The 24,642-nt window shown below is 39.5% G+C and overlaps 1 protein-coding gene across 3 annotated transcripts in view; it reads left to right on the forward strand.

Annotated features, from left to right (window-relative positions):
* The first annotated feature begins 338 nt into the window (after positions 1-338).
* Positions 339-24,642, forward strand: part of PDS5A (PDS5 cohesin associated factor A) — a 75,525-nt gene continuing 51,221 nt past the window's right edge. For all 3 annotated transcript variants that reach the window (XM_058804290.1, XM_058804291.1, XM_058804292.1), the window contains exons 1-2: positions 339-541; positions 1,333-1,503. In XM_058804290.1, coding sequence (XP_058660273.1) covers positions 515-541; positions 1,333-1,503 — 198 coding nt within the window. In that variant the 5' untranslated portion in view covers positions 339-514. The remainder of the gene's footprint in view (positions 542-1,332; positions 1,504-24,642) is intronic.

Genomic DNA, 24,642 nt, shown 5'->3' on the forward strand with positions numbered 1-24,642 from the left:
GCGCCAGCCGTGCCCTCGCCGCCCCGGCGGAGCCTGCCCGGCCCGGCCGCTCCGGGGCTTTAGACGCCAAGCTGAGGCAGCGACGCGCTGCCCGCGCCCGGCACTGCCCGGCACCCTGCGCGGGGCTCCTGGCGGTGCCAGACTCACTGGGCGGCCTCGCCATCTGCCCGGGGCGGGGGCTGGGGGCTCCTGGCGGGGCGTCGCCGCCGGCCGCGGGCGGGCAGGGGAAAGGGAAGGGGCGGGGGCGGTGCTGAGGTTCCTCCCGGGCTGCGCTTCCCTGGGCGGGCGGAGAGCGGCGCTGGGTCCCCGCGGCGCACGCTCCGCCCGAGCCTCCCCCTCTCCCGGCCGCCGCCGCCGCCGCTGCTGCCGCCACCGAGCCGCTCCCCCTCCCCCAGCCAGCGCTCCCGAGCAGGAGCTGCCGCGCCGCGGAGCAGGAGGCGGCGGGAGCGCCCAGGGCAGCGGCCGGCGGGGTGGCGGCGGAGCGGCGAGCACCACCCGGCACGGAGGCTGCTCAATGCTGCACCTTCCGGAGCTGCATGAGGTAAAGGCGGCTCCGGGTCCCGCTTCCCCCCGTGCTCGCTCCCCGCTCCCCACGGCCGCGGGGGTGTGTGCGCGGAGCCGGGGCTGCGGGGGGCTCTTTGTGGGCCCGGCCGAATGCGGGGCGGCGGGGCGGGTGGAAGGGGGGTGCGGGGCGAGGGCTGAGGGGACATGAAGTTGCGGGAACAAATGGAAAGTGGCGAGTGGCCGGGCCCCCTCCCCGGGGGGGCTCCTGGAGGCGCGGGAGGGCGGGTGGGGGGCTCCGAGGGAACGGGGGGGTCGCGGGGGGGTTTTGTTTGCGCTCGCCGCCGCCTCCCTCTCTTCCTCCCTCCCTCCCCCTCTCCTGTTGGCTTCTCTGCCTCCCGATAGTTTTGAGGCCTAACTGTTTAGGCCTCGTCTCCCGGCTCCGGGGCCGGTGTGCCGGCTCCGAACCACCTCCTGGGGCCGGAACGGCGTTCCCGGCCCACTCCCCGGGCCGTAAGGGGCCCTCGGCCGCGGGGTGTCCCTCGATTGGGCCCCAAATTTCATTGTAAAACCGTCGGCTGCGAACTAACAGTGTTGGGCTGGAGCAGCCCCGCAATGAAAGGAGGCGCCGGAGGGGAGCGGGCAGGCCCGAGCCGCGGGGAGCGGCAGCGGGTCGGGCCGCGCTCCCGCCGGGATGCGGCGGGGGCAGCGCTGGGGGGCGCGGCCGGCGGGGCGATAGCCGGGGCCTTCGGCGAATTGAGGGTGAGGAATGGAAAAAGAGGGTTAGAAAGTCGTTTCTATTCTGCTGAACTTTTGTTTTCTGACCGATAGAGGCCGGTAGAGGACTGTGGAGAAGGAAAGTTTATAACCAGCAGCGCCAGGATGGACTTCCCTGCTACCCAACCAAAACCTGCTGCCGACGGTAAAATCATCTACTATCCTCCTGGAGTGAAGGAGATTACAGACAAAATTACCAACGATGAGGTGGTTAAACGGTTAAAGGTGAGCAATTCTGACCACCACCCCCCTCCCTGAAACTTTTACTTGTTAAGGTAAACATTTTATCACTAGGATGGAGAACTGCCAGAGTTTTGTTGTCCTTCCTGCCTGCAGACCTTTAAGGGAATATGACTTCATTGTTTTTCTTTAAAAGTGGAGGACCCATTTTCCCCATTTTTCGTAATTCATTACTGTTGTCTTGTGAGTTCTCTAATGCTGGAATTGGTACATTAACTGCTAATCTGTACATGAAACATATCCACAGTTTAGAGGAGAGGTCTGAAGTGGAATCACAAGTAATAATTACAGGATATGCTAGCAAAATTTTTTGGCAAGCTAGGTGGTGTTTTGGGTTCCGGCATCTGAAGAAAGTATAGTTGAGTGGAGGAAGCAAGTAGGCCTACGTAAGGGTAATTTTGATTGAAAAGATCACACTGTTTGCCAAAAACAAAGCTTAATTTCTGGAGTTTATGGATGGAATTTTGAAATAGTTTCAAATGTAAAACCTGCCTCAGATTTTTTAACTTAGTGTAATGCGTACTGGTTTTTTTCCATTTAGTATAATTGACAAAATTGCTAAATTTTCTTGAGCAAAAGGGATTGTTAGAAAAGCATCTTCTCTGTTTGACAGCATCCTGGGGGAGTGCAAGTCTTGCCTCTTTTTTACTTTCTTAATCTCTTCTTCCGCTGGAAAAAAAATGCTACTGTGCTACAGTAGGATTATTTCTTAAGTCCATGCTGAAAATAGAGAATTAATTTAAGCATTGATCAAATATTGACACAGCTCGTTTGTTAACACCATGGTCTTTGGACCAAAGGTTTTTGTAACCTAGGATTTGGTCCTATGCCCAGGGTGGAGTAATAATTTTTAGAGATTGGAAATCCTCTATCATCTGATGATCTGTTTCCTATGACAGCAGTGATTCCACAAAGACTGAAAAATAGAAATCATGGTCTGGGCTGGTCAGTTAGTACATTGAAAAGTTTTCTTAGCTATAAATGTGAGGAGAGTATAGGCTTTGTGCTTTGTTTTTTAAGCAGCAAGGCACCTATCAGTGTTCTTTTTTCGAAAATTAGTCTTGTTGTCCATTTACAGTTTTGAAAATTATGGAATGGACAAGCTTGGCCTAGTATTTTCAGAACTGCAGTGGAATATTGCCAGGTACAGGAGAGGATACTAGAGTTGTGACTGTTTTGGCAGATACCTCAGATTAAAGTCTGTGGAATGTAGAGGAATGCAGTTTTGAGCTGATCCCTGAAACAGGTATTTTATTTTGTCCCAGTAGGTTGACTTGGAATGGTGAACTATGTCATTCCTATATAATGGGAATAATGGAACTTCAAAATAATGTATACATGTTTTACTGAATTCACGTGTGTGTGTGTGTATTAGACATAATTTCCAGGCTAAGGGCAGACTTTTTCTGTTGTTTTTTAATGAATTATTGTTACAGAATTCCTTAAAACACAACAGAATTCAGACAGCCAAAAAACTTGAGAGTAACTTCAAATGGAAACAAATACTTTGCTACTGCACCTACTGACATTTTTTTCTGTCTGAAATGACAGAGAAAGATTTTTCTTACTGTATTGGTACTCTGTAATCTGAGTTAGAGGAATTTTTTTGTTAGGTATGGGCTTTACTGAAGCATCAAGAAAATGGGAAGTACTGTACATTCTTGGACTAAACCAACAAGTATATTTTTCTTTATGCTTTTGTATAATGTGTCTGTTCTTTATGAAGTCTGAGCTTCTTTGTATCAACTTGATTTATAAAAGCAAATTAATTTTGGTATGTGGAATATTATGACGATGCTGTGCTTGGGATAGAAATGCTTGAAACAGTTTTGTTAAATCTCTTCAAGTTTTCTTCAAAACATAACTTTCCAGAGCTTTAAATGTGACTTAAAGCTTTTTTATCATTAACAGAATGTACCAACTCAGGCATGAATCAGTTCTTGAAACTGTAGGTTTTTTATTGTCTTGGCCATGCGTCAGCCAAAGATGCTCTTACAGAAAATGTGCAACTCAGAGTTTTGGCCACCAGGATGTGGATCAGTTCCTGCACATTTTTGTTCTTTTAGCTTGTTGAAGTCATGGTCAACTTAACTGGTTACAAATCTGTGTCCTTATTAGCAAGTTTTCTGGTATTGTATCTGTATTTTTGTGTCCAGACCTCTTCTTCTAATGAAAGCTTTTCTTATTATTGGAACTTGAGACATTCTGGGCACCTGTCCCAGAGTGCCTGAGCAGCAGCTTTTGTGCCAAGGACTTTTAAAAAGAATGTTTTTATATCCATTCCCTCCTTCTGCTTGGGGTTGTGGGTAATAAAATGTAGGCCAGATACTTTCAAAGTGTTTTGATATGTCTGTATGATAACATTATTATTGTCCTGAAAATGAAAATATTACGAATTTAAAATGAACATTAATCTTTTGAGGGATGTAGAAAGGAAATGCCTCAGGATTGCGTGTGTATGGCAAATGAAACACAAGTTCAGGTGCTTAATGGAGTCAAAGGTAGTTTCTGGAGTGTTAGATTGCATTGATGGTTTGGTGCCCTCTTAGAGTGGGACAGTATGTGATGTGTGGTTTCAGCTGTTGAGGAAGTGATTTTAACTGGTGTGCTGTGGCTGGGCTCAGGTGTCCATTCAATAGATCCAAGTAAGTTTAACCAAACTAGGCAGCTAGCATGCAGCAGAGTGTTGAGGTTTCTGTACTTTTGACACAAAATCTTTTTTTTAGGTCAATCTTTCTCTTTACAGGGCAGATGTTCAAGTTATATAGGGATTGATTTTAGAGCTGCAAGTCAGATGCTTGACAATTTGGCTTAAGGCTTATAAAGGGGGATGGTAACTTTGACATAACCAAGTAATAGAAGGGGAACACAAACAACTGTAAAGCACCCAAGAAGCCCTCCTTCAGTTCCAAGATCAAACCAGGACCTAAATAGAACTTGAGAGCAATTGTGTTAGCCATATTGTATTTCTTTCCATGAGATAGTTGGGGATTGAAAGAAGTTTTAGAATCTTGGCATCTGCTTTGCTGCAAGTTTTCTTTATGACTACTGAATTTTTTTCAGAATTGACTATGTCTTACTGCCGTGTTAAACTGCAGAATTGTATATTGTTGTCAGTAAACTATTAAATCTCAGATATAACTTTGATCACGAGAGAATGATAAAATGTCATTGATATAAAGCATTTTTAGTCATTATGAATAAGATTAATAGTAGTGTACTTAATTGTCAGATACATTTCAAATAGCCCCATCAATCCAAAATGCATACAGACTGATTTTCTCAGTGACTGACATAAGCAGCCCTTGTAGGCAAAGCCAGAACTGCCACCAAAATATGTGGCACTCTCACATGCTTGTCCCAGCCTCTGTTCTGTACCTTCTTTACAAGCATTTTGTTTTGCTGCACACCAAAATGGAAGGGTTGACTGGGTTAAAACTTAGCAGGGCAAAAAACTCAAACCAACCCACAACAGAACACCTGCTCCTCTCCAACTAAGTTAATTTTAACCTGAACCCTTTCCTCATGCAATTTAGCAGGAAAACTTCACAAATACTTGGGCTGGCACAGGGCAAAACCAACTTCTTTTTGTGGCAGTCCTGCCTTAGAGTGTTGAAGGAGCCTCAGAGTCAATTTGAATGTTAAAGTTAGCAAGTGTTCCCTTTTGAGATAGGGATGGGGGCATTTGTGTTGTTTCTGGAAAACCATCATGCCTGCTGGAGTTTTTAATGTAAAAGAAAGCATGCATGATGGTGAGTTCAGATAAAGCTTTGTACTAGGAACTGTACAGTTTGGTAAAGTGTAAGACAAGTCTGTAGACAGAAAGAAAATACTTACAGTGCAACATTTGCTTTTACCTTGAGATATCAGTGTAAACACAAATTCATGAAATTTGTAAAATGCACTTTTAATCAGACCTAAATATACACAAGTAAAAAAAGTTTCTGAAACTTTTCAGAGGAAAAGAAGCGATAAATTTATTTCAGCATGGAAATTTTAAGCACAGGTTTAAGGCAGTGTTTAAATATATTTGTGTGAAATTAAGTTTTATAAGTTAGAATTTAGTGAGAGAGATACAGTTCTTTATCACGGCTGGGTTAGGATTCTGGTTTTTGTTTTATGGGGGTTTGGATTTTTTGGGGGAATGATTGTCCTTTTGTGTTTCAATCAGTCCAGCAGTCTTGTTCTTTTTTCCATGGTGACAGTTAGGCAAGGCATTTGCTGTGGAAGTCGCATTTGATTTCAATGCCCCCCACACCCTTTCATGCTCTTTCTCCCCCTGCCATGCCCACCCCAAGGCCTGGCTTGTGATCATCTGGGGAAGTTAGCACTCCAGGTGTGCCTTGAAGTCTTGCCTATCTTGTCCCTTGGCATTTCTCAGTGATTATATGTATTTGTGTGAGAATGGAACAAACACCCTCCCTCTCCTTTCCATTGTCTTTCTGTGTGTTCCGCTGGTTATCAGGTATTGGCCCCTTTGTAGTTTGGCCTCTTGTGCTTCCATACCACTAGAAATGGGTAATGCTAACAGTTTGTCATATCATGCACAGATAGTTTTAGGCATCTGTTACATCATGTTGAAATTGAGAAAGGTTGCTTGATGCTACTTAAATGTTTTGGAATAGGCTGGAGTTACAGGTGAGGAAAAAAAGTTTCTTTGAACTAAACCTGCTATTTCTATATAAGCTCATGGCTGCTCTCTGAGGTTGTGTAGTTAGATGGACCTTTGATCTGACCTGGATAGTTATATTAAACAATACTAAAAAATACAAATTAAAATGTCATTCGGTAGAAGAAAATCTGTTGTGTCACCCACGAGAATTTGTTATATTTGAGAGGAAAAAGTATATACATAGTAAGTGGTTTGGATAGTATATTAACTAATAAATGGCAAGTCTTGGGTGCCATGGGTGACTTGCATGTATTTACATGCTTATATTTAAGAATTATAAGTAATTTTGTGGAGGTCATACAGCCAGGTTACAGAAATGATCCACAGTTAATTATTCTAATAGTTTTAAACTCCATTAATTGTATTTAACTGCAGACTGCAGTTGCAATGTTCTTGAGCTATTGCTAGCCACATAAGCCTAAAGCCAAATTTTTAATTTGATTTTGCTCATAGTTTAATCTTTTTAATTAGTTTGAGTCTTGTAACAATCTTTCATTAACTAGGACAGGCCACTAGTCAGAGAAGAAGAAATTGTGTTCTGATTTTTTTTTCCAAATGGAATATTAACCAATTGCTTTGTAAATGTCCCAGTTTTGTCAGTCCTTAGAGGAATAGACCATGTGGGCTTAGCAAGTTCACCCAGATGTTACTGAATTTCAAACTGATTGATGATGACACCCTTTGTTTTTGTATCTGACAATTTTCTTTTGTTACAAGTGCATCAGTAATTAATGGCAACTTCACATGTACAATATTATTCTAATGGTTTCCCAGCAACACTAAGATAAATGTATTGTGAAAAGGAAAAAAGCCTCCCATTGAAAGGGGGGGGAAACCCAAAAGGTTGCTGAATTAGAAATGATAACTTCTGATGTCTGACCACTGAAATGGACAGAGTAGTTCAGAAGTCTTTATGTCCTTATTTATTCTGTTACAAACTTAAAAGATTTTTAAAATCTTATTCATATGCTAGTGCTTGAGGTTTGTAACGTGTGATGTTAATCACAGTTAAAAGATGGGGAACTGAAGAATTACTGAAAAGGAAAAAACCAAACCCTAATATCAGAAAGACAAGCTGGCTTCATATGTCTGATTTGGTATTTCTAAATTGTGACTTTTGAAGTGAAGTGCATTCTGTGGCACTTTATATGTTCAGACTGAAAGTTTCTTTGATTTCAGCTACGTTTCTGAGTGCCCAGGGCTTCTGTAAATCAGGCCTTATCTCTCCTAAAAAACCCAGAAAATGACTAATGTTTTCTGTGCAAACTGTTACATGCTGTTTTACAGGCATTATATAGAAACTTTGTAATAGATGGGAGGCTGGCATGCAAATCTTCAGACTTTACATTTGAAAATACAGTATAGAATATTCATTTTCTTAAAGTATTTTCCTTCAGCTACAGTATTCCATCTATGATAAATAAGAAAGGTGGTCTTGGACCGGTACTCCTCTACTAAATAACCTTGAGTAACTCCAGAACAAATTTTTTAATGTGAGTGGAACCAAGTAATGGCTTCAGGATTTTGATTGTGGTATTTCCTTTTGTGTGTGTGTGTGTAATCACTTAGCAAGTACTATATTAACATTAGAATTACAAAGACTAGAAGTTTGAGAAGTACAGGATTATTTACCTTGGAAAAGAGATGATTAAGGGTTGTTGTGATAATAATAAATTACAGACTTCTGAGTTTGTCCACCTCTTCTAAAATTGAAAAACTATTGAATGTTAAATATTACTTAGGGGCATACTGGAAGCCTGTGGCAGACCAGAGCTGTACTGATGTTGTCTTCAGTGGAAGTGACATGATTTAGTCGTAGAAATCAGTTCAGGAGGATATGCAAGTCAGGATGTGTTTTTATGGTGCAATGTGGGAGACCTGAGGACTTTGAGGACTTTGTTTGCCTAAGTTTGCAGAACAGCAGGAGCTTTAGCAGTGGTCAAAGACTCATGAGGGAAGTGTTATTCTCTTACCAGTGATACGAAGTGAATGAAAAACTACCCTGGGCTTGCAGACAGCAATATGGAGATGATTGATAGAAAGGGAAATCAGACATATATACGTGGTTACTTTTTTACCTTGTCTAATTGAATCAGTTCATACTGTTTTGTCTGCTTAATGTTAATGTGCATCTTCTGCTATGATAAAGAAAAACAACAGACAAAATAATTAGCAGATCTTTGGTTCACAGTTAATACTACAGCCATTTAGCCATTTTGGTAGTTCAAGAAAGCAAACTTTTCTGTAGTCCCCAGTCTGTGTTAATCATTGTTTGTATCTGAGGGCTTTTTCCCAGACTGCAATATCTTGTTAACCACCATTGTTACCTAGAAATGTAAAACACATGCTTATTATTGGTGTTACTCAGAGCAATGTGTGTTTTGCTGGCTTTGCAGCTGCACTAAACTAATGAACCGTGTTCCTGGTGCTGTGCTGACATCAGAATTTGGCTGTTGTAAAGATCTCTTAAGCATGATGAAATACTGCTAAGGAGAAACAGAGATAAAATTAGCACAATGGACTTGCAGCTCAGGAATGAAGATGGAAAACTTTCTGGTACCTGGATAGCATGGGGATATTCTAAACATACATTTCACTTAAAAGGATTTTGGAGAAGTCTTATATTTCTAGAGTTTTCTCACATGCTATTCTTTGATGTCTACAACACCTGAAAAATGCACATGCTTAAAAATGAAATACCTAGATTAGTAGTTAGTAGTATTAGAATTTGCTTGCAGTCATTGAAGAATTCTCCTTCCTCTGCAATTGTTGTCTCTCTCTTTCTTATGGCTCTCTGTGGAAATAGACTGATTGACCATGAAGAAACAGCTTAACATCTGCAGTTTTACAATATTTTTAAAGTATTACATAACTTACTGATCTTAAAACTGTTTTTGTCTGTGCATCTAGTGTGAAAGCCCATCAAAAGACCAGCTCTAAACTTGGGCTTACTATGGAAATCTTATTACTGTTGTTTAAAGTACCCAAAAATCAGTCTCTCAAAAACTGAGGAAAATGTTTGTGTGTCTCTGTTTACTTTGTATATGTGGTAGAACTTTGCCTGGGAAAATGTTTTGACCTCACTTTTCTAATTAAATTAATCTGATTTATTTGTTACTGATCTTCCTTGAAGTTACATTATTTCAAAACTTGCTGGCAGTTGGACAAAGGTTTCAGAGATGGAACACTTGTCTAATTGCTGCTGAACAGAATAGAGATATCCAACTTCTGTTTACACAAAGGAACATGGACCAGCACTGTTAAACATTTCAAAAGGCAGCATCTCATGTGCTAGCTGGAATAAATTCAACTAATTATTTCATGGGTGTTTCAAATGTTTTAGGGGATCTGCTGCCCCCTCTCCAGCTTTCTGGACAGGGCACCCAAAGGAAAGTGGGCAGGTGATGCAGGGGGGTGAGGGCAAGGCAAGGGGTGCAGCAGCTCTCTGAGAGGAGAGTGGTGGGGAAGAGATCTGCTGGAAACCAGCCAGTGGCAATTTTGCTGCCTGTGATAAAATCAGTTTCAAATAGCAGCAGTACAGGAGATAAACAAGGAAAATAAAGCACAAAAATTTTTTAATATTCTCTTAATCCACAAACTGGTAGTGGGTGGTTCATGGTATTCAAAAGTATTACTGCTTTTTAAACTTTAAAGTGTTTTTTTTTTTAACAACTGAATCTGAGACTTGTATTCCACGATCAGCTTGATGAAAATTGCTTATATGATGTGGTATTATTGAAAGGGTAAAGTAATAATAAAAAAGCTAATCTAAAAACCCAGCAAAACCCAAATCACTCAGAGGTAGTTTAAAATCTCAAAAGACAAACAGTAAGTTCTTTAATTGATGTTTTGTATAGTGGTTTTTTATGTAATTACCTTTTCCTGGTTTTTCTGGCTACTTAGAATCAGGGCTGTGGTACAAGTGCTGAAGAAGAGTGTGTGCAATGAAAATGTAGTTACACTTAGGAAGTGCTTAATATAAAGAGTGTTACAAATTATGCCAATAATGATGTGGATATGAAAAGAAATTGGTTATAATAAGTTGTTCCTTGAAAAAAAATATGCTGATTGACTTCTGTTACAAGTTCAGTGTAAGGAAGGATGGGGTTGCATATTTCACCTTGAAATTTTTACTCTGTCTTTTGGTCCATAGGGTAGTCAAAGTTTTATAAATCCTGTTATTTTAATATAATTTTGTGTTTTAACTGTACTTTTGTTCTGGTACCATTGGAAAATATATGCATGTACTTAATTATCCAAATACAGTAATGATTCTCTGTAATAAACTCATTACTGAAATTTACTTAAACTATTCATAATTTAGTAGGGAATTGTTTGAAAGTAAATTCTGCAGAATATAAAAATTGTTCTTTTCTTGTGATTTAAGAGAGTAAAACCTGATACTCAACTCTGACTGCAGTGCTTTTCTCTGGGCCTTATTCCTGTCAGTCATAAAGGAAAAAAAAATCTTTTAGAAACTTTGTTTACATAAAGTAGCGAAGAAAAATAATTCAGAAGTTTTGCTGCTTTGTTTGCACAATAGCAGAATGTATTGTGGAGCACGTGAAAGGAAGTTTCATTCTTAAGCTGTTGCACCAATAAAAATAAAGCAGGTAAACTCAGCACTTTGTTATGGTGGTTGAGAGCAACTGGGTGATCTGTGAGAGGTGGAAAAGTGGCCCTGTATGTGTGGGTTTTAACAGGTGTTTCTTTCTCATCAGTGAGGTGCTGCAGAGTTAACATTCATTCACCTACAAGGCAAGAATGCAAGGCAGCTTTAAAGCATTTTTTCTTGAAAATGCATGTTTATTTAAATGCCTAATTTGATCATCCTTTAAAAATGTAGTTGGCATGTGTCATTATTCCTGAAAAATTCTAATCCATCTCAAAAGCTCTTTCCTCTGCTATTGCCAGTAGAATATCAGTGGCAAGAAGTACTGGTTTTGCTCATGTGAAGTCACTAAATGAAGGTCTAGTAGTTGTATTTGTGACCTGTTAGTAACATTTTTTTCTTAGAAAATGTACATAGAATATGAAAGTAGGCATAACTAGCTGAAGGGAAATTTGGAAATCTGGAAATAAGATTTCAGCTTTGTTCCTTTTGAAACTGGTAGTCTAGACTGCTGTAAAACCATGAGAATTTTGCTTTAGGAAATGGAGGGTTCACCAAGTACAAAAACTATATCTTTGTAGAATATATACACATTAATAGAACTGGAAGTAGGTCAGTAGAAAACTTAATAAGCTGGTAAAAAATCACTTTGAAATGGGACTAAAAAACAAATTAGTGTCTGTGTTTCTAAATCTCAACTGGGAAAGTGGGGGTGGTGTGTAATGTTTTCCCAAGTTACGGTCTTTCAGTCCTAGCCTGTGTTTCCCTTTAAAGGTTAAATCACTTTCAGTCAGATTACAGATTAAAAAGGTGCTATTTAATTTTGTTTCACTTTGACATGTTTAGATACTGTTCTTAGTTTAGGTTCTTGTGCAAATTGGAGCATTCTGGTCCGAGTTAGATGTGCTGTGTAGATTAAAGAATACTCATCCTGGAATTGGAGCTCTGTGTGTCACTCCATGTTTGATGCTAAAACTGGTTTCTGATACCTGTGTATGTGTGTGAGGATGGAGTTCACCATTAGATTTTTATCTAGCAGTGGAGCTGGTTTGAGAAATGCCTTGAGGGACTCTCTCTCACAGGCTCTGCCTCCTGAGAATTCACACTGTGGAGCTGTGCCCTAATTCACACTGTCTTGAGACTCCTCAGAGTTACTGACTCCAGTCTGTATGCGTGAGGGCTGTCACACATTTGTTTCTGTACAGAATCTGAACTGATGTCTCTCAGCACTTTGTTAAAAGCCTGGCATCATGCAGCATCCCCAGAAAATCAATTTTAAAACTAACCTCAAAATTTTAGAAATAAGGACAATATTAATTGTTGGTGTTTTTAGAAGATTATTTGAGAGTTTCCCACAATTTTTCATCATCTTTATCAATATTCTGCTCAAAAACAAAGTTGTGGGGGAAAAATTTTGTCAGGAATGTAACAATGTGGAGGAGTAAGTAATGACATGTTGGTTTTGTAGAGTGTTGCAAGTCAGTTTAGTGATCTGAGCTGACCTGCATAGTGGGTATACTAACATAGTCTAAATCAATTTAGTTTATCTTAAAAATAAGTAAATAATTTTAAAAGGCTGGTTCTCTTTATGGTCTGCCAGAATTGTGTTCTTGAAGCTTTCATCCTGACACTGTAGTATATGAATACTTTTGAGTACTTTTAGTGTGATCTGCTAGTGAAGAAACAGTTGCTCATTTTCACTGCTGCTGCCACTGCTGTTCAGGAAGAATAATGGTTGAAAGTAATTTTCCTTTATTTGAGTCACCAGCACTCCTAAAGTCATAGAAACAAATCAAGTTTGTGAAGAGTGAGAGGAGAAGTAGTAAAAAATAGAGGCACATAGGGACTGTGGGGAAAGAGGGGAAAACTGATGTTGGAAACGGTGGAGTTGCTACGCCAGTAGGTGGAGGATTGCCCTGAATCAAGGCCTGGTGTATGGGAGCACAAACACCAAAGGCAGCACTTTGAGCCAGTTAAATGCTCTTGCTGCTTGTGGGCCATGCTTTTCCCCATGCCTATCCAGGTGTGTCTGTGGCTTGCAGGGTGCTGGATTGTAGAATTGATCCAATTCCAAAGCAGTTTTCCCAGGTAAGTTTTCATTTGGGTCAGCGTGATTTGTGCAGTCACCCACTACCCCCTCTTCTTTTGCAAAAGCCCTGTGATAATACTGGGGTGAACTAGCAGTGACAGCTGAACTTGGGACACTGTGTTCATTGAGTTTAACCTTACTAAATCAACTTCTCAGTCATTAAACTGCACCCTGAGATTGGGCTGAAGTAGTCTCACCTTCTCCTGTCATTTTTACAGCCATGTAATGAGCTGGTTCAGGAAGCAGATATATCTGAAAAGTAACCTGGGCAGAAAATGGGATTTTTCAGTAGTGTCACTTATCAGCCACTTGCGTGCTGGCATAATGGAGGGACAGATCTGGCAGATTTGGGCTGACTCACACAGCCATGAAACTGCAGCCTAAGAAGTTCTACAAACACCTCTCCAGCCCCTCTATTTGTGAGGCAGCATCTGTAAACAAAATGAAGTGTGTCCCTTGTTTCAGGGAGCTGCAAATCTCAGTGCAGTGAGTGATGTACTGGCCTTCCATGTCTGAAAAAAGAAGCTAAGAAACAGAGGGGAATGTTCTCTGGTTACAAATAATTGAGATCAGTGCTGTGTTTATACACAGATGTGGATTTTGCTGGCACCTGTAGTTTTGAACAAGCATGAATGTTGGGAAATCCTCGACAAATTTTCTAATGTTTAGCTGAGTAACTGCAGTAATAGATACCATTCATCCTAATACATAATACATTGCTTTCAAAATTAATTGATTTTATATTTGAATTCAGAATTGATGTAGTAATAGTAGAGAGAAATATTTAGATAACACCTTTCTCTAGGATTGTTTGTTTTTCTCTTCTGTTGTCTGTCCTATTTGTACAAAAGAAGGAATTAGAGGTTTCAGTGTTTTTTCAGGCTTCCCTCAGGATGATGGCTCTCAGTTCTGTCCCAGTATTATGGTTATGAGATGCAGTCTGTGAGGTTTAGACTGTTTTTCTCCTGTCCTGTAGTCCAAACTACTGAGTCTTGTGCTGTGAGTTGAACTAGAGTAGGTACAGGCCAGTGCTTGCAAACAGATGTGTCTTCATGCTGGCTCTGATTCTTAATGTTTTTTCCCTTCCCAATGCCTGCTGTAGTTGTTCTTTAAACAAAGACATGTGCTAACTTCCAGGATGTGTCAGTCTGTAGGGGAGTAACTGCATGCATACTTACGCGTAGACAGATGAATCTTTTATTTCCACATAATCACACATAATGCAAAAAAAAATTGTACTATCCAGCAGATAGGCACCATAAATAGCATTCTCCCCCAAGCATGAACTGATAAAATGCAAGTAGTAGAATCTTCTTTTTGTGTGTGTGTCATATCAAAGCCAGTTATTTACACTCCACTGGGCTTATAGCAGGAATAGACTCCAAGTTTACTCTTGCACGTGAAGCACTTCCCAAATTATTCATAGAAAGTAAGAACTCTTTAACTCACTTAAATAATATTTTTTACACGTCAGGACCTGAGAGTTGTGCAGAACATATTAAGGACTCCTTGATAGGAGTCCCAAAAATCTAGCTGCTATTGAAATATGTTTCAACTTAATTTTGTTTATTCTTCTTAGAGTCAGTGTTTGCAAGGAGTTTGCAATTTTTTAGTGGTTATATACATCAAAAATCTGTAGTTGCCAAACTTGAACTAGTGTTGGAGCTGAATTTTGCCTGCTTTTCTAGTAGCAATTGGTTTGTATATGGAAACTTCTGTGAAAATAGTGTGGGAATGTTGCCAGAAACTTTTGGATGAAGTTATGTAGATAATTTTGATTATACAAATCCTTACTTTGAAATAATTTGATTTGATTTTATATAGTTTGGTTTGTGGCTTGTTGGATTTAGTTGTTTCATTTTATATTATTATTGAAGTAAGCCCTTACTGGTACTCTTCAATTCAGAAAACTTCAAAATAATGTTTAAGAAATGAATGCATGGACTTGCTGTACATATATTCACATCTGAGTAGTACATTGGGATTCCTGGAGTTCAGTATTTTTGTTTGTATATAAATTCTGGGGACCTTAAGTGACTCTTGATTCAAAAATATGTAATTACCTGACAAGTCTTTGGTAGTATATGAAAAAAATCTGTGAGTAACTGATACCTTTCATGACCAGTAGATTAAATGTTCAAAGGTTTGATCAGCACAAATAAATTTGGGTACATTTATGAAAAGGTAGATGGAGGCTAGTACCTATTTTACTCTAAACTTATTTTGTGCTGTCTTAATCCTGGCCAGAGTGCTTGTAAAAGCATCATACTGAAAATGAGGGGGAAAGATGTTCTGAGGTTCTGGGCTTCTCTAAGATTGCTGACTAGGAGATATGCTTGGTCACCCAAAAGAAGTGATAGATAGGTATAAAATGCTTAAGTTTGTGCAGTGATGGAAAACCACTTTTCCTGCTGCTTGGGTTCCCAGTACCTGACTCACACAAGAATCAGCTGTCTTCTGACCGCTGAAGGCAGCTCCTAGGCAAATTCAAAACAAATACTGTCAACAGTATGCAGGTGGCCACTGCCTTTGATTTGAGTGTTACCCCGTGATTTTACCATTTTTTAACCCTATGTATGATAAGTCAGAGGTCTGGCAAAAGAAAATGCCTAAAGTTAAAGTAAAGCAAGGCAATGGTTTCAAGCAGGCAGCAGGAAGCATTTCCCTCTGTCCTTCAATTTTCTTTGGTGCATTGTTTCCCTTTGATACTTCTTTTTGGTTCCTTAGTACAGGCAGTGCTTACCTTCAGTGGAGAAATTGCCAATAGTGGAATCTGACAGCAACATATTTTGGTCTCTCTCCTTGGTTAGGAATTTGAGCCCCATCTGGATTACTGTTAACTCTCTCTTCTCTCAACATCTGGAGCAGAGTTCTGTAATTAATCTCACAATGAATGTATATCAGTATTTTGGTGCTATGGAATAAAAATACTGAAGCATTTTCCTTGAGATCAGTTACTTGCTCAGCATCTGCTTGTTTCCACCTCCACCATTCTCCCATAAAATTCATATAAAATATTAGGTCTCAGCCATTTTCTTGAAGGTGCTTGGCGGCTTCAGTTTAATGTTTGAGTTTTAGGCAGTAAAGATTGTAGTTGACAGATTTTGTTTCCTGACCATAAATCTTAGCCAACAGCATTTTTAGCATGTCCAGTGAATTCTTGCAGCTGTGGAAGACTATTGCAGACCTCTACAATTTGTAGGCCAAAGTGCATTCTGAAGTTTGCTTTCCTCACTATGAAGACGAATTGCGAAATGTGGGCTACTGTTCTGACATCACTGCAGCTGAGCAAGTGAAGTGAAATCTCTGTAATTTTTGAGTCAGAGAAACAAAGATAATTTTAAAATTAGGTGTTATTTTGGTTTCAGGCCACTTCAGTCCAGTACTATTAATGAAGTGGCTGCTTTCTATGTGTTCTGGGCAATCATAATTTTTTGTGCTGAAGCTTGGTGCATTCTTTGTAAGCTTCTCAAATTTCTCTTTGACATTGTGTTACAGATGCAGATATTAGTGAAGTGACTGAATCCTGTGCCACTGGGTGCCAAATTTATGTTCATGGTTGGGGTACAGGTTGAGTTGGGGTACATTGTTTCAGCTGTCTGATCTTAGGGAATCAGATGAATTTTCCAGCTCTTTCAAATGAAGGCAAAAGTTACTCACTGTTGCAGAGCATGCGCTGTCTTGAGACACTGCGTCTGTTGTGCTGGAATTTACTGAAGGAGTTTCAAAAACTCAGAAACGGTAAAATTTAGTGGGTAACAAACCTTCCTGATGAAGTATTGAACTAGATGTTAAGGTAATTTAAGGACTATAAACTCTAGAACCCCTCTGAAGTCTTGCCTCCTCTGTGGTTTCGTACTTTTGGCAAGGAAATTTCTCAAATTTTGTCATAGTGAGGATAGGTGATTTTTATGAATGATCATGGCAAATTGTTTTGCAAACACAGAGCTCCTGTGCTTTAAGTTTTTTTAAGTATGCTGGCCCTTCAGAAATTTTGTGTGATTCCCATTTTATGCATTTTTTATGAGGCTATTGCTGGCGGCTATTTAAATTGTATTTGATATATCAAAAATATTTTATATTTTTGATTCCAGCAATTTAGTTTAGTGAAATATTATTTTCAGCTAAATTCAGCATCATCAGTTGTGAGACTGAACTTGAATGATGTATTTAAATACATAAATTAAGCATTAAATACATAAAGTGTATTCTTTAATAAAAAATGTCTTTATCTGAGGTCTCTTTCTAGCAGAGCAAGGAAATGGCAGTGCTCTCTGATTTTCAGGACCTCAGTGAGCTTTCCATTTTTCAAAAATGAAGTTTTAGTACAAGACACTTCTTACTGGAACTTCTTAAAAAACGTCCATCACTTTTTGAAAATGTTCTTTAAAAAAAAAGTCTTGTATTAACACTTTGTATCTGATACACTGCCTTCTTCCTACAGTATAGGCAGTAAGAAACAAATTTCACAAAATCAGTAGCCATAAAAACTGTGCTTACACAGGAGGAATGTTGAGGGACAGGTACAGCAGTTAAGGTCACTTCTAGCTATCTACAAGGAAGGAATTTGATGGAACTGATAGGCAAAATAGTTACAGAACTCTTGTGATGGAAACGAGGAGTTACTGACGTTCTCAAAATACTAGAGAAAAATTCCAAGTCTTTATTAGCCTGACCTTGAAATAACTTCAGAAAATCAGAACAAAGCCCCCACTGCTCTATGTGACATAATATCCTCTAAAACAATATTGCTAGTCCAGAAAGGTATATTAGAGCTCTCTGAAAGCAGGAATTCGATTTTTTTTCTTCAATTAAGTAAGAAAAAGTCATGGTTTTATAAACAGAGTACATATTCTGGATTTGGGATAATTTTCAATCAGCTCAAGTTTACTATATTGCTTGAAAATACTATTAAAATGTTTCACAAAGTTAGAAACAAGTGAAAACAAATAGAACTAGGTATGATACAGAGGCACAAATGGGAAAACCTTTTTTTGTAGTTAGTTAGTTTGTTTGTTTTTTGGGGCTTTTTTTATTGCTCTCCTGTCCTTGCCTTTTCATTTTTTACTTTTTCACTGGACATACAAATGGACATTACTCCTGTGCTCAAAATGGAAAAGTCTGCATATAGTATCATAAAATGATAGTAAATGTTTTTAGTAATGTTTTTAATAATGTTTTCAGTAAAAACATTAAAACTAAAATTTTAAATACTGTCCTGTAAAGTCTCGGAAAATGCTTTCTATAAATAATATGATTTCATTTGATTTGAAATATTTCCACACTTTTAATATTGGCAGTTATGATGGTGATATGAATTCCTTAAAGACTTTTCATAATATTCTTTGCTATCTATGTTAGAATCACATACATAGATGTATCATATAGGTTTTGCAGGCTTATTTCTCAGAAATTGAATATCCTTCACATAATCATTATGTCTTTAGCATCATCCTTTTGCTGAGCATTATGGATTTTACTTTTCTGTCCTTATATCAGCAATATCAGTGCCTTTTATTTTTCCTTTGGTCTCCAACTCCATTGTAATGACAGCTTTTAAATGGAAAATTTCTTTAAAATACTATTCATTTCACATATATCAGAAGTCAGTCTGTTACTTAAAGGTACTTGATATCAGGCACAGAAAAGTTATTTAGGTTTGCTAAATGAATTCTACAAATACAGTACTTTCCATGCAAATCATTTTCTTCCTCCTTATTGAAAAATTAAGACTTACGGCCAGGAAAGCCATTCTAGATAAGTTTTCGGTCCAATTTGTTTGCATCAGTTTTTCCCTGTGCTTTAAAAATTTTCAGAAACTTTGTTTTTGATGGGGCTAGTTAAAAATAAAATGAAACCATCGGACACACAAAAAGTAAGAAAATTCTTGCATGTTGCATTCATTCCATTTTGTAATGCCTTAATTTTGAGCTTGATACCTGCCTAAAGACAAAGCTGTGGGGAGCTTTTGTGTTTCTGATACAGGTAATAATGCTCAACAGGTAACAAAATTATCTGGTAAAACAGTGCTTCATTGCAGAAAGATAATTTGTCTGATCAGAAATTCTTTGCAGCAGTGCATCTTGCTTGGTAGGCATGGTAGCTGGCACATCAGCAGCAGCTGGCAGAGATTCTCCGTGGCAGCCAGTGCCTTCTGAGGAGCTGGTTTGATGTGCTGGTTTGTAAGGGGTTTAGTTTTGTTGCTGCTGTTGTGTAGTATAAGTTTTGATTGTGAAAGATTAAAGGTTTTTACAGTTTTACCATTCTGATTTTTGCCCAGCCTTTTGCATTGGGAATGGAAACTCTCAGTTTCTGCATTCTGTATAATTGTCATTAATGTGACAGTGTTGTACTATGTATGACTCCAGTAGACAAGGCAAAATTCTTCAGTGAAGTTTTGTCACTAGATATGGGTCATGCTAGGTTCTCTCATGATTTGCCCCCTCATTTTCAATTCTAAGGCACAATGGAATCTGGCTCCTAAACAAACCAGAAAATTCATGTCATAACTAAAGAGTATTTTCTTGTTGACCCATGGTACCATTGTTCTGATACTGTGTATGATGGCATTATGTGCAATTGCTGACCATTCAACCAGTTGCATGAAAGAAATTCTAATTTAGTTCTTCTCTTACTGTTACAGATAAAAGTTTTTTTTTTCTTTTAAAAGAAATAAACTGTGCAATCAGTTCAAGTTCAACATACAAATAGTTCACGTAATTTTCTGCTTTGGGAGATACTCAGCTCACCTCAGTTTACAACATTGCCGAAAGAAAAACACTTTTCTTGGAAGAAACGTTTTTTTTGTCTCATGTATTGATTATGTTGAAGCATGTATTGGGTTTGTGTGGCCAACCTTTCATAGTGGGGATGGGCTGTAGGGGTGGCTTTGTGAGAAGCTGCCAGAAGCTTCCTCCATGTCTGGCAGAGCCAGTCCCTGGTGGCTCCAAAGATGGATGTGCTGCTGGCCAAGGCTGGGCCAAATAAAAATGGTGGTAATGCCTCTGTGGTAACAGATTTAGGAAAAAGTTATTTGTATTGATGGAAGCCAGAGAAAGAGAGGGGTGAGAATATATGGGAGGAACAGCTCTGCAGACACCCAGGTTAGTGAGAAGGTGGCAGAGGAGGTGCTCCAGGCATTGGAGCTGGGATTCCCCTGCAGCTTATGGTGCAGCCCATGGTGAAGCAGCTGTGACCTGCAGCCCATGGAGGACCACAGAGGTGCAGGGATTCTCCTGCAGCCTGTGTTAAAGACCATGTGAAGCAGCTGTGCCCCTGCAGCCTGCAGAGGACCATGGAGATGCTGAGCTCCACCTGCAGCCTGTGGAGGGGACCCACACTGCAGCAGGGGGATGCCTGAGAGGAGGCTGTGAGCTGTGGGAGGCCTGTCCGAGCAGGGTCTGCAGACCCATGGAGAGAGGAGCTCATGCCAGATCAGGTTTGCTGGTAGGGCTTGTGAACCCTTGGGGACCCACACTGGAACAACCTGTCTTTGAAGGACTGCAGCCCGTGGAAGAGTGATGTTTTGGAGCAATTTGTGGAGAACTGTTGCCTAGAGATGGACTCCTGTTGGGAGAGTTCTTGGAGAACTGTCTCCTGTGGGAGAGACCCCAGGTTGGAGCAGGGGAACTCCTGCTCCCCTGCGTAGCAACATGTGACAAACTTGACCATAATCCCCATTCCCTGTTTCTCTGCTGCTGGGGGAGGAGGTAGAGGTGGGAAGGAGAGAGGGATAGGAAGGAATGTGTTTTTAATGTTTTACTTCTCATTATCTTGCTCTGATTTTGTTAGTAATAAATGCAGTATTTCTAATTTGAGCCTGTTTTGCTTGTGACAGTATTTGGTGAGTGATCTCTCTCTGTCCATATCTCAACTCATGAACCCTCTGTTATTTTTTCTTTCCAGCTGTGGAGGGGAGTGATAGAGAGGCTTTGGTGGGTGTCTGGCACCCAGCCAGGAACAACCTACTACAAAACACAAGCAGGAAAAAGCTCTTTATATATGCCCTGCTTCTGGTTGGCAGTCAGGAGAGTGTAGGATGTACCATGGGATGCACCTGCACCATAGTGTAGAAACAGATATAGATAGAGTCTTTACAACATCAGTATTGTTGGCAGCATAGCTCTCTATGTGTGTTTAATGTGAAACCCTAACACATGACTGGGTTGTAAGAACTGATCTTAAATCACTTCAAAGTGAATCCTTAGAGTAAATTCACAGTAGAAATGCAAATGCTGCTGTTTTGTCTAGCACCACCTTCTCTTTGGAAGAGGAAATGAATTAGCACACAGCATTGAGCTGGTTATGAAGAATCCTCTCTCTCACATCTGGAGGCTATTATCAAAGTATTTGTGAAACTTCATATGGAAATGAAACTCCTTGGCCATGGGGAATAAGGTTTGAAGAATTTTTTGGTTTTGCCCCAGCCATGTATACTTGCCATTATAGCTAGGGGAGGTGGACTCCTTAAGGAAATGCTTCTAAATGATGATGTCTTGACTTATCATTAGGACATTTAAAAAATAGGCTCTTTTTAGTCCCTCTGCAAAACCCTTTTGTTATGTACCAATGTATGTGGAAGCAAAGTTTTGAGAATTTAGGTGACTTTGGGAATCTTCTTAGGGTATTTAAACAATTATTAGTCTTTGGCAGGAAAATTGTAAAGAATACCATTACAAATCTTTCCAGTAATAAAGACTAGGTACTGCTGAGGACTGAATCACTTTAAAAAAATGAAATTAAAACTGGTGCTGTGACACCACACTAAAGTCATAGATGTGTAAGAGATGGGCAGTAGTGTGAGTATGAAAACATAATGTGCTGATAAATATGAGCACTCTTTTCACTATTTGAGAATAATATACATGCATGGTTAAAATATGCGATTTGATTGTGACTGTAGTTTGTGTCATAGAAAAATTGTGTGTATCAATTTAAAACTGGGATAACAAAATACCTTAGGGATTGCAATATGATGCAGACAAACTAATATTTCTTAATGTTTCTTGCATTGAAATAACTTTAAAAGGTCTTGGATTGAGTAGCCGAACATTGTCATGCATCCAAAGCTGCTTGTAAATAAAAAATACCAAGAAATAATTTTTGTTGGTGACAAACCATACCATGACCTAATGTCAGGTAGTACTTTGCACACTTCAAAACCTTTTAGCTGTTTGGGAAATGTGAAGAGGTGAGTTGGTTCTGTTCATCACAGCCAAGGAGAGTGTGTATTAAGTTAGATAATTTGAGTGGAATTGATCCAGTGGGAGTTTTTAGGTTTAATGTTGATGAAAGCATGGTAAGGAATAATGAGAGAAAATAAAACTATGATTTCATGAAGTTGTAAAGGACTAAATAAGGGAATTCTGATGCATCAGTTGAGGCTGCTCAATGAAATCTTTGACTGAACAGCTTCTGTTGAAAAACCTTATGGATTTTAGTGCTGGGTAAGGAGCCAGACAGTGAATTCTTATGCTTCCCTTCTGTGAATCAGATGCCTATGCTCGTTTACATACTGTGGGAATGTACTCTGTGCAGTACTGGAGCTGTAGTGAACCTTTGCCTCCAAAGGTGTGAGATGAGGATATGAGGAGAATAATAAGAACCTGGAAGGCAAAAAAAGTGATGGCCTGAAAAAGTAAATTGGAAACCTCGGCTGTCTCAGGTCATGATATAACCCTAGGAAACAGATTATTAAATTAAAATTAAAAGGTTCATTGATACATTGGATCCAAGTTCTGAAAATTACTGTAGCAACACATTTCTGTGACCTTCAATTTCAAATGATCGGTGATCACATCTTATGTCAGTTTTTACTAGATAGAAGTAAAGGTAAATTTTTGGGGGATCTAGTAGAATTTGGCTATCTATAGCTGCCCATTTCAAGCTTCCTGAGCTTGCCAGTAGTAAGGTTAAGAATTTGTGCCTCTATTGGGTTGTCTGTTAAGAGTTTATGAGCTGGAAAGGCTTAAGTTCTTCCCTTCCTGGTCTTGGCCATTGAAGTCCAACTACCTTCTTTCTACTGGTTCTGGAATGTGAAGATGTGTCTAGAATCTAACTCTGCCTGTCAGAAAACTATCTGGGCCTTTGCCCAAGAGGCTTTTTGGACACATCAGTAAATTAAATTCAGTCATGGAGTTGTTCAGCAAGTGTGCTGGCACTGCATGGCCAGAAGCAGGGCAGGGTGAGTAATAGGAAAGGGAGCAGGAGATGGTGGCTGCAAGTGGTTAAACGGGATCTCTGTGTCACATGGAGCCAAAACCAGACAGAAATTCAGAACTGTTTGCCAAGACTTAGCAGTACAAAGTTCAAACCTGTCTCCAGATAGCTATGGTTTTGGTTGCATGTGATCACTCAAATAGTCATAATTTCAAAAGAAATGACAGATTATAAAGATTCCATATTGTTGCAGTAGTGTGAATGCAAATGAGCTTGCAGGTTGTTTTACACAAAGCATAGTGGTACCTGGTTAAACACACACAAAAAAAAACTTGACTTGGGACTTGGGTTTAAAGTGCGTTTACTTGGAGGAAAAAAGCACATTGCTGTTGCATGTAGCTACCTATAACAGTGGTGAAAGAACTGAGGGTCTACAAAAAATGGTTTTGAATCTTCCAAATCCTACTTTAGTAAAAATTTAAAATCAGTGATATTTTCTAAAATACTCAGTTCTGAGCAAAATGTATTTTGCCAAGGTTGTGGAGATAAGAAAAGGCATGTAGTATTTTGCACATCATAAATCTGTTTTTTCCAGATTTTTCCCATGGGCTTGTTCATGGCCAAAGAGTAGAGGATTTATTACGTGCAATGGTAACAGCATTAGGATTATCTTCTGGGAAGGAAGGAAGGACAGAGTTTTATTTGCTTTTGCACCACTGCATTCTTGGGAAGCCTACTTTCTTGGAACTTTGCCTTGCAGCAGTCCATATGAATTGCTGTAACCAAGATGTCAGTCTGATTGATTATCAATACATGACTGATTTTTGCAGAGCGAAATATTGAAGCACAATTTAAAAAGCATCTTCTAATTTGTGCCATGAAAAGTGTTTTGAATTAAGGCATCTGATTTTTCTCATTTTATTTGACTTGTTTTCCCCCTTCTGTTCCACTCATGTTAGTACGAGGAATTTTACAGCTTTACAACAGAACTGGAATTCTGCTGTGTGTTGATTACAGAGATATGTGGGTAATTGTACAGTCCCTCTCCCAGTTTGGTTACAGTTCTTGTCCTGTTTATGTGATACTGGAATTCATTTTGTAGTTACTTAAAAATGTGTATCAAGGAAGTTACTTCGAGTAATCCATGAACTGTCTGCTCTGTACTGTTTTTATTACAGGCAGTAATCAATCTTTCTGCTTTTTCATATGTCAGATCAATTTAATAGCTAGGATTTTGGAAAATAGTCTGACTGGCTTGATGTAAGTAAAATAATACAGAAGATGCTGTTTCACCAATGAGAAAATAGTGGTAAATTAGCAATTTGTGACTTCATTGCTTGTGATTGGTCAGTTGGCCAGAACTCCAAAGAAAAGCCTGGTGCAGGTCAGTCCCCAGGGGAAGAAGAGCCAGTTAAACTGTTTGCCCAGTCAGGGGGTGTCACTGTGACTACCAGCTATTCCTGCATCAACTTTGCATCTCATAGGATACATTTGTCATCACATCTGGACACTCTTCATTGGCTTCAGGTTGTGAGCAGGATATATAAAGAAGAAAGCATATAGTCTTTGCCCCTCAGAGTGTATATGCTTTAT

Source organism: Ammospiza caudacuta, chromosome 4 (genome assembly GCF_027887145.1).
Source record: "Ammospiza caudacuta isolate bAmmCau1 chromosome 4, bAmmCau1.pri, whole genome shotgun sequence".
Taxonomy (NCBI): domain Eukaryota; kingdom Metazoa; phylum Chordata; class Aves; order Passeriformes; family Passerellidae; genus Ammospiza; species Ammospiza caudacuta.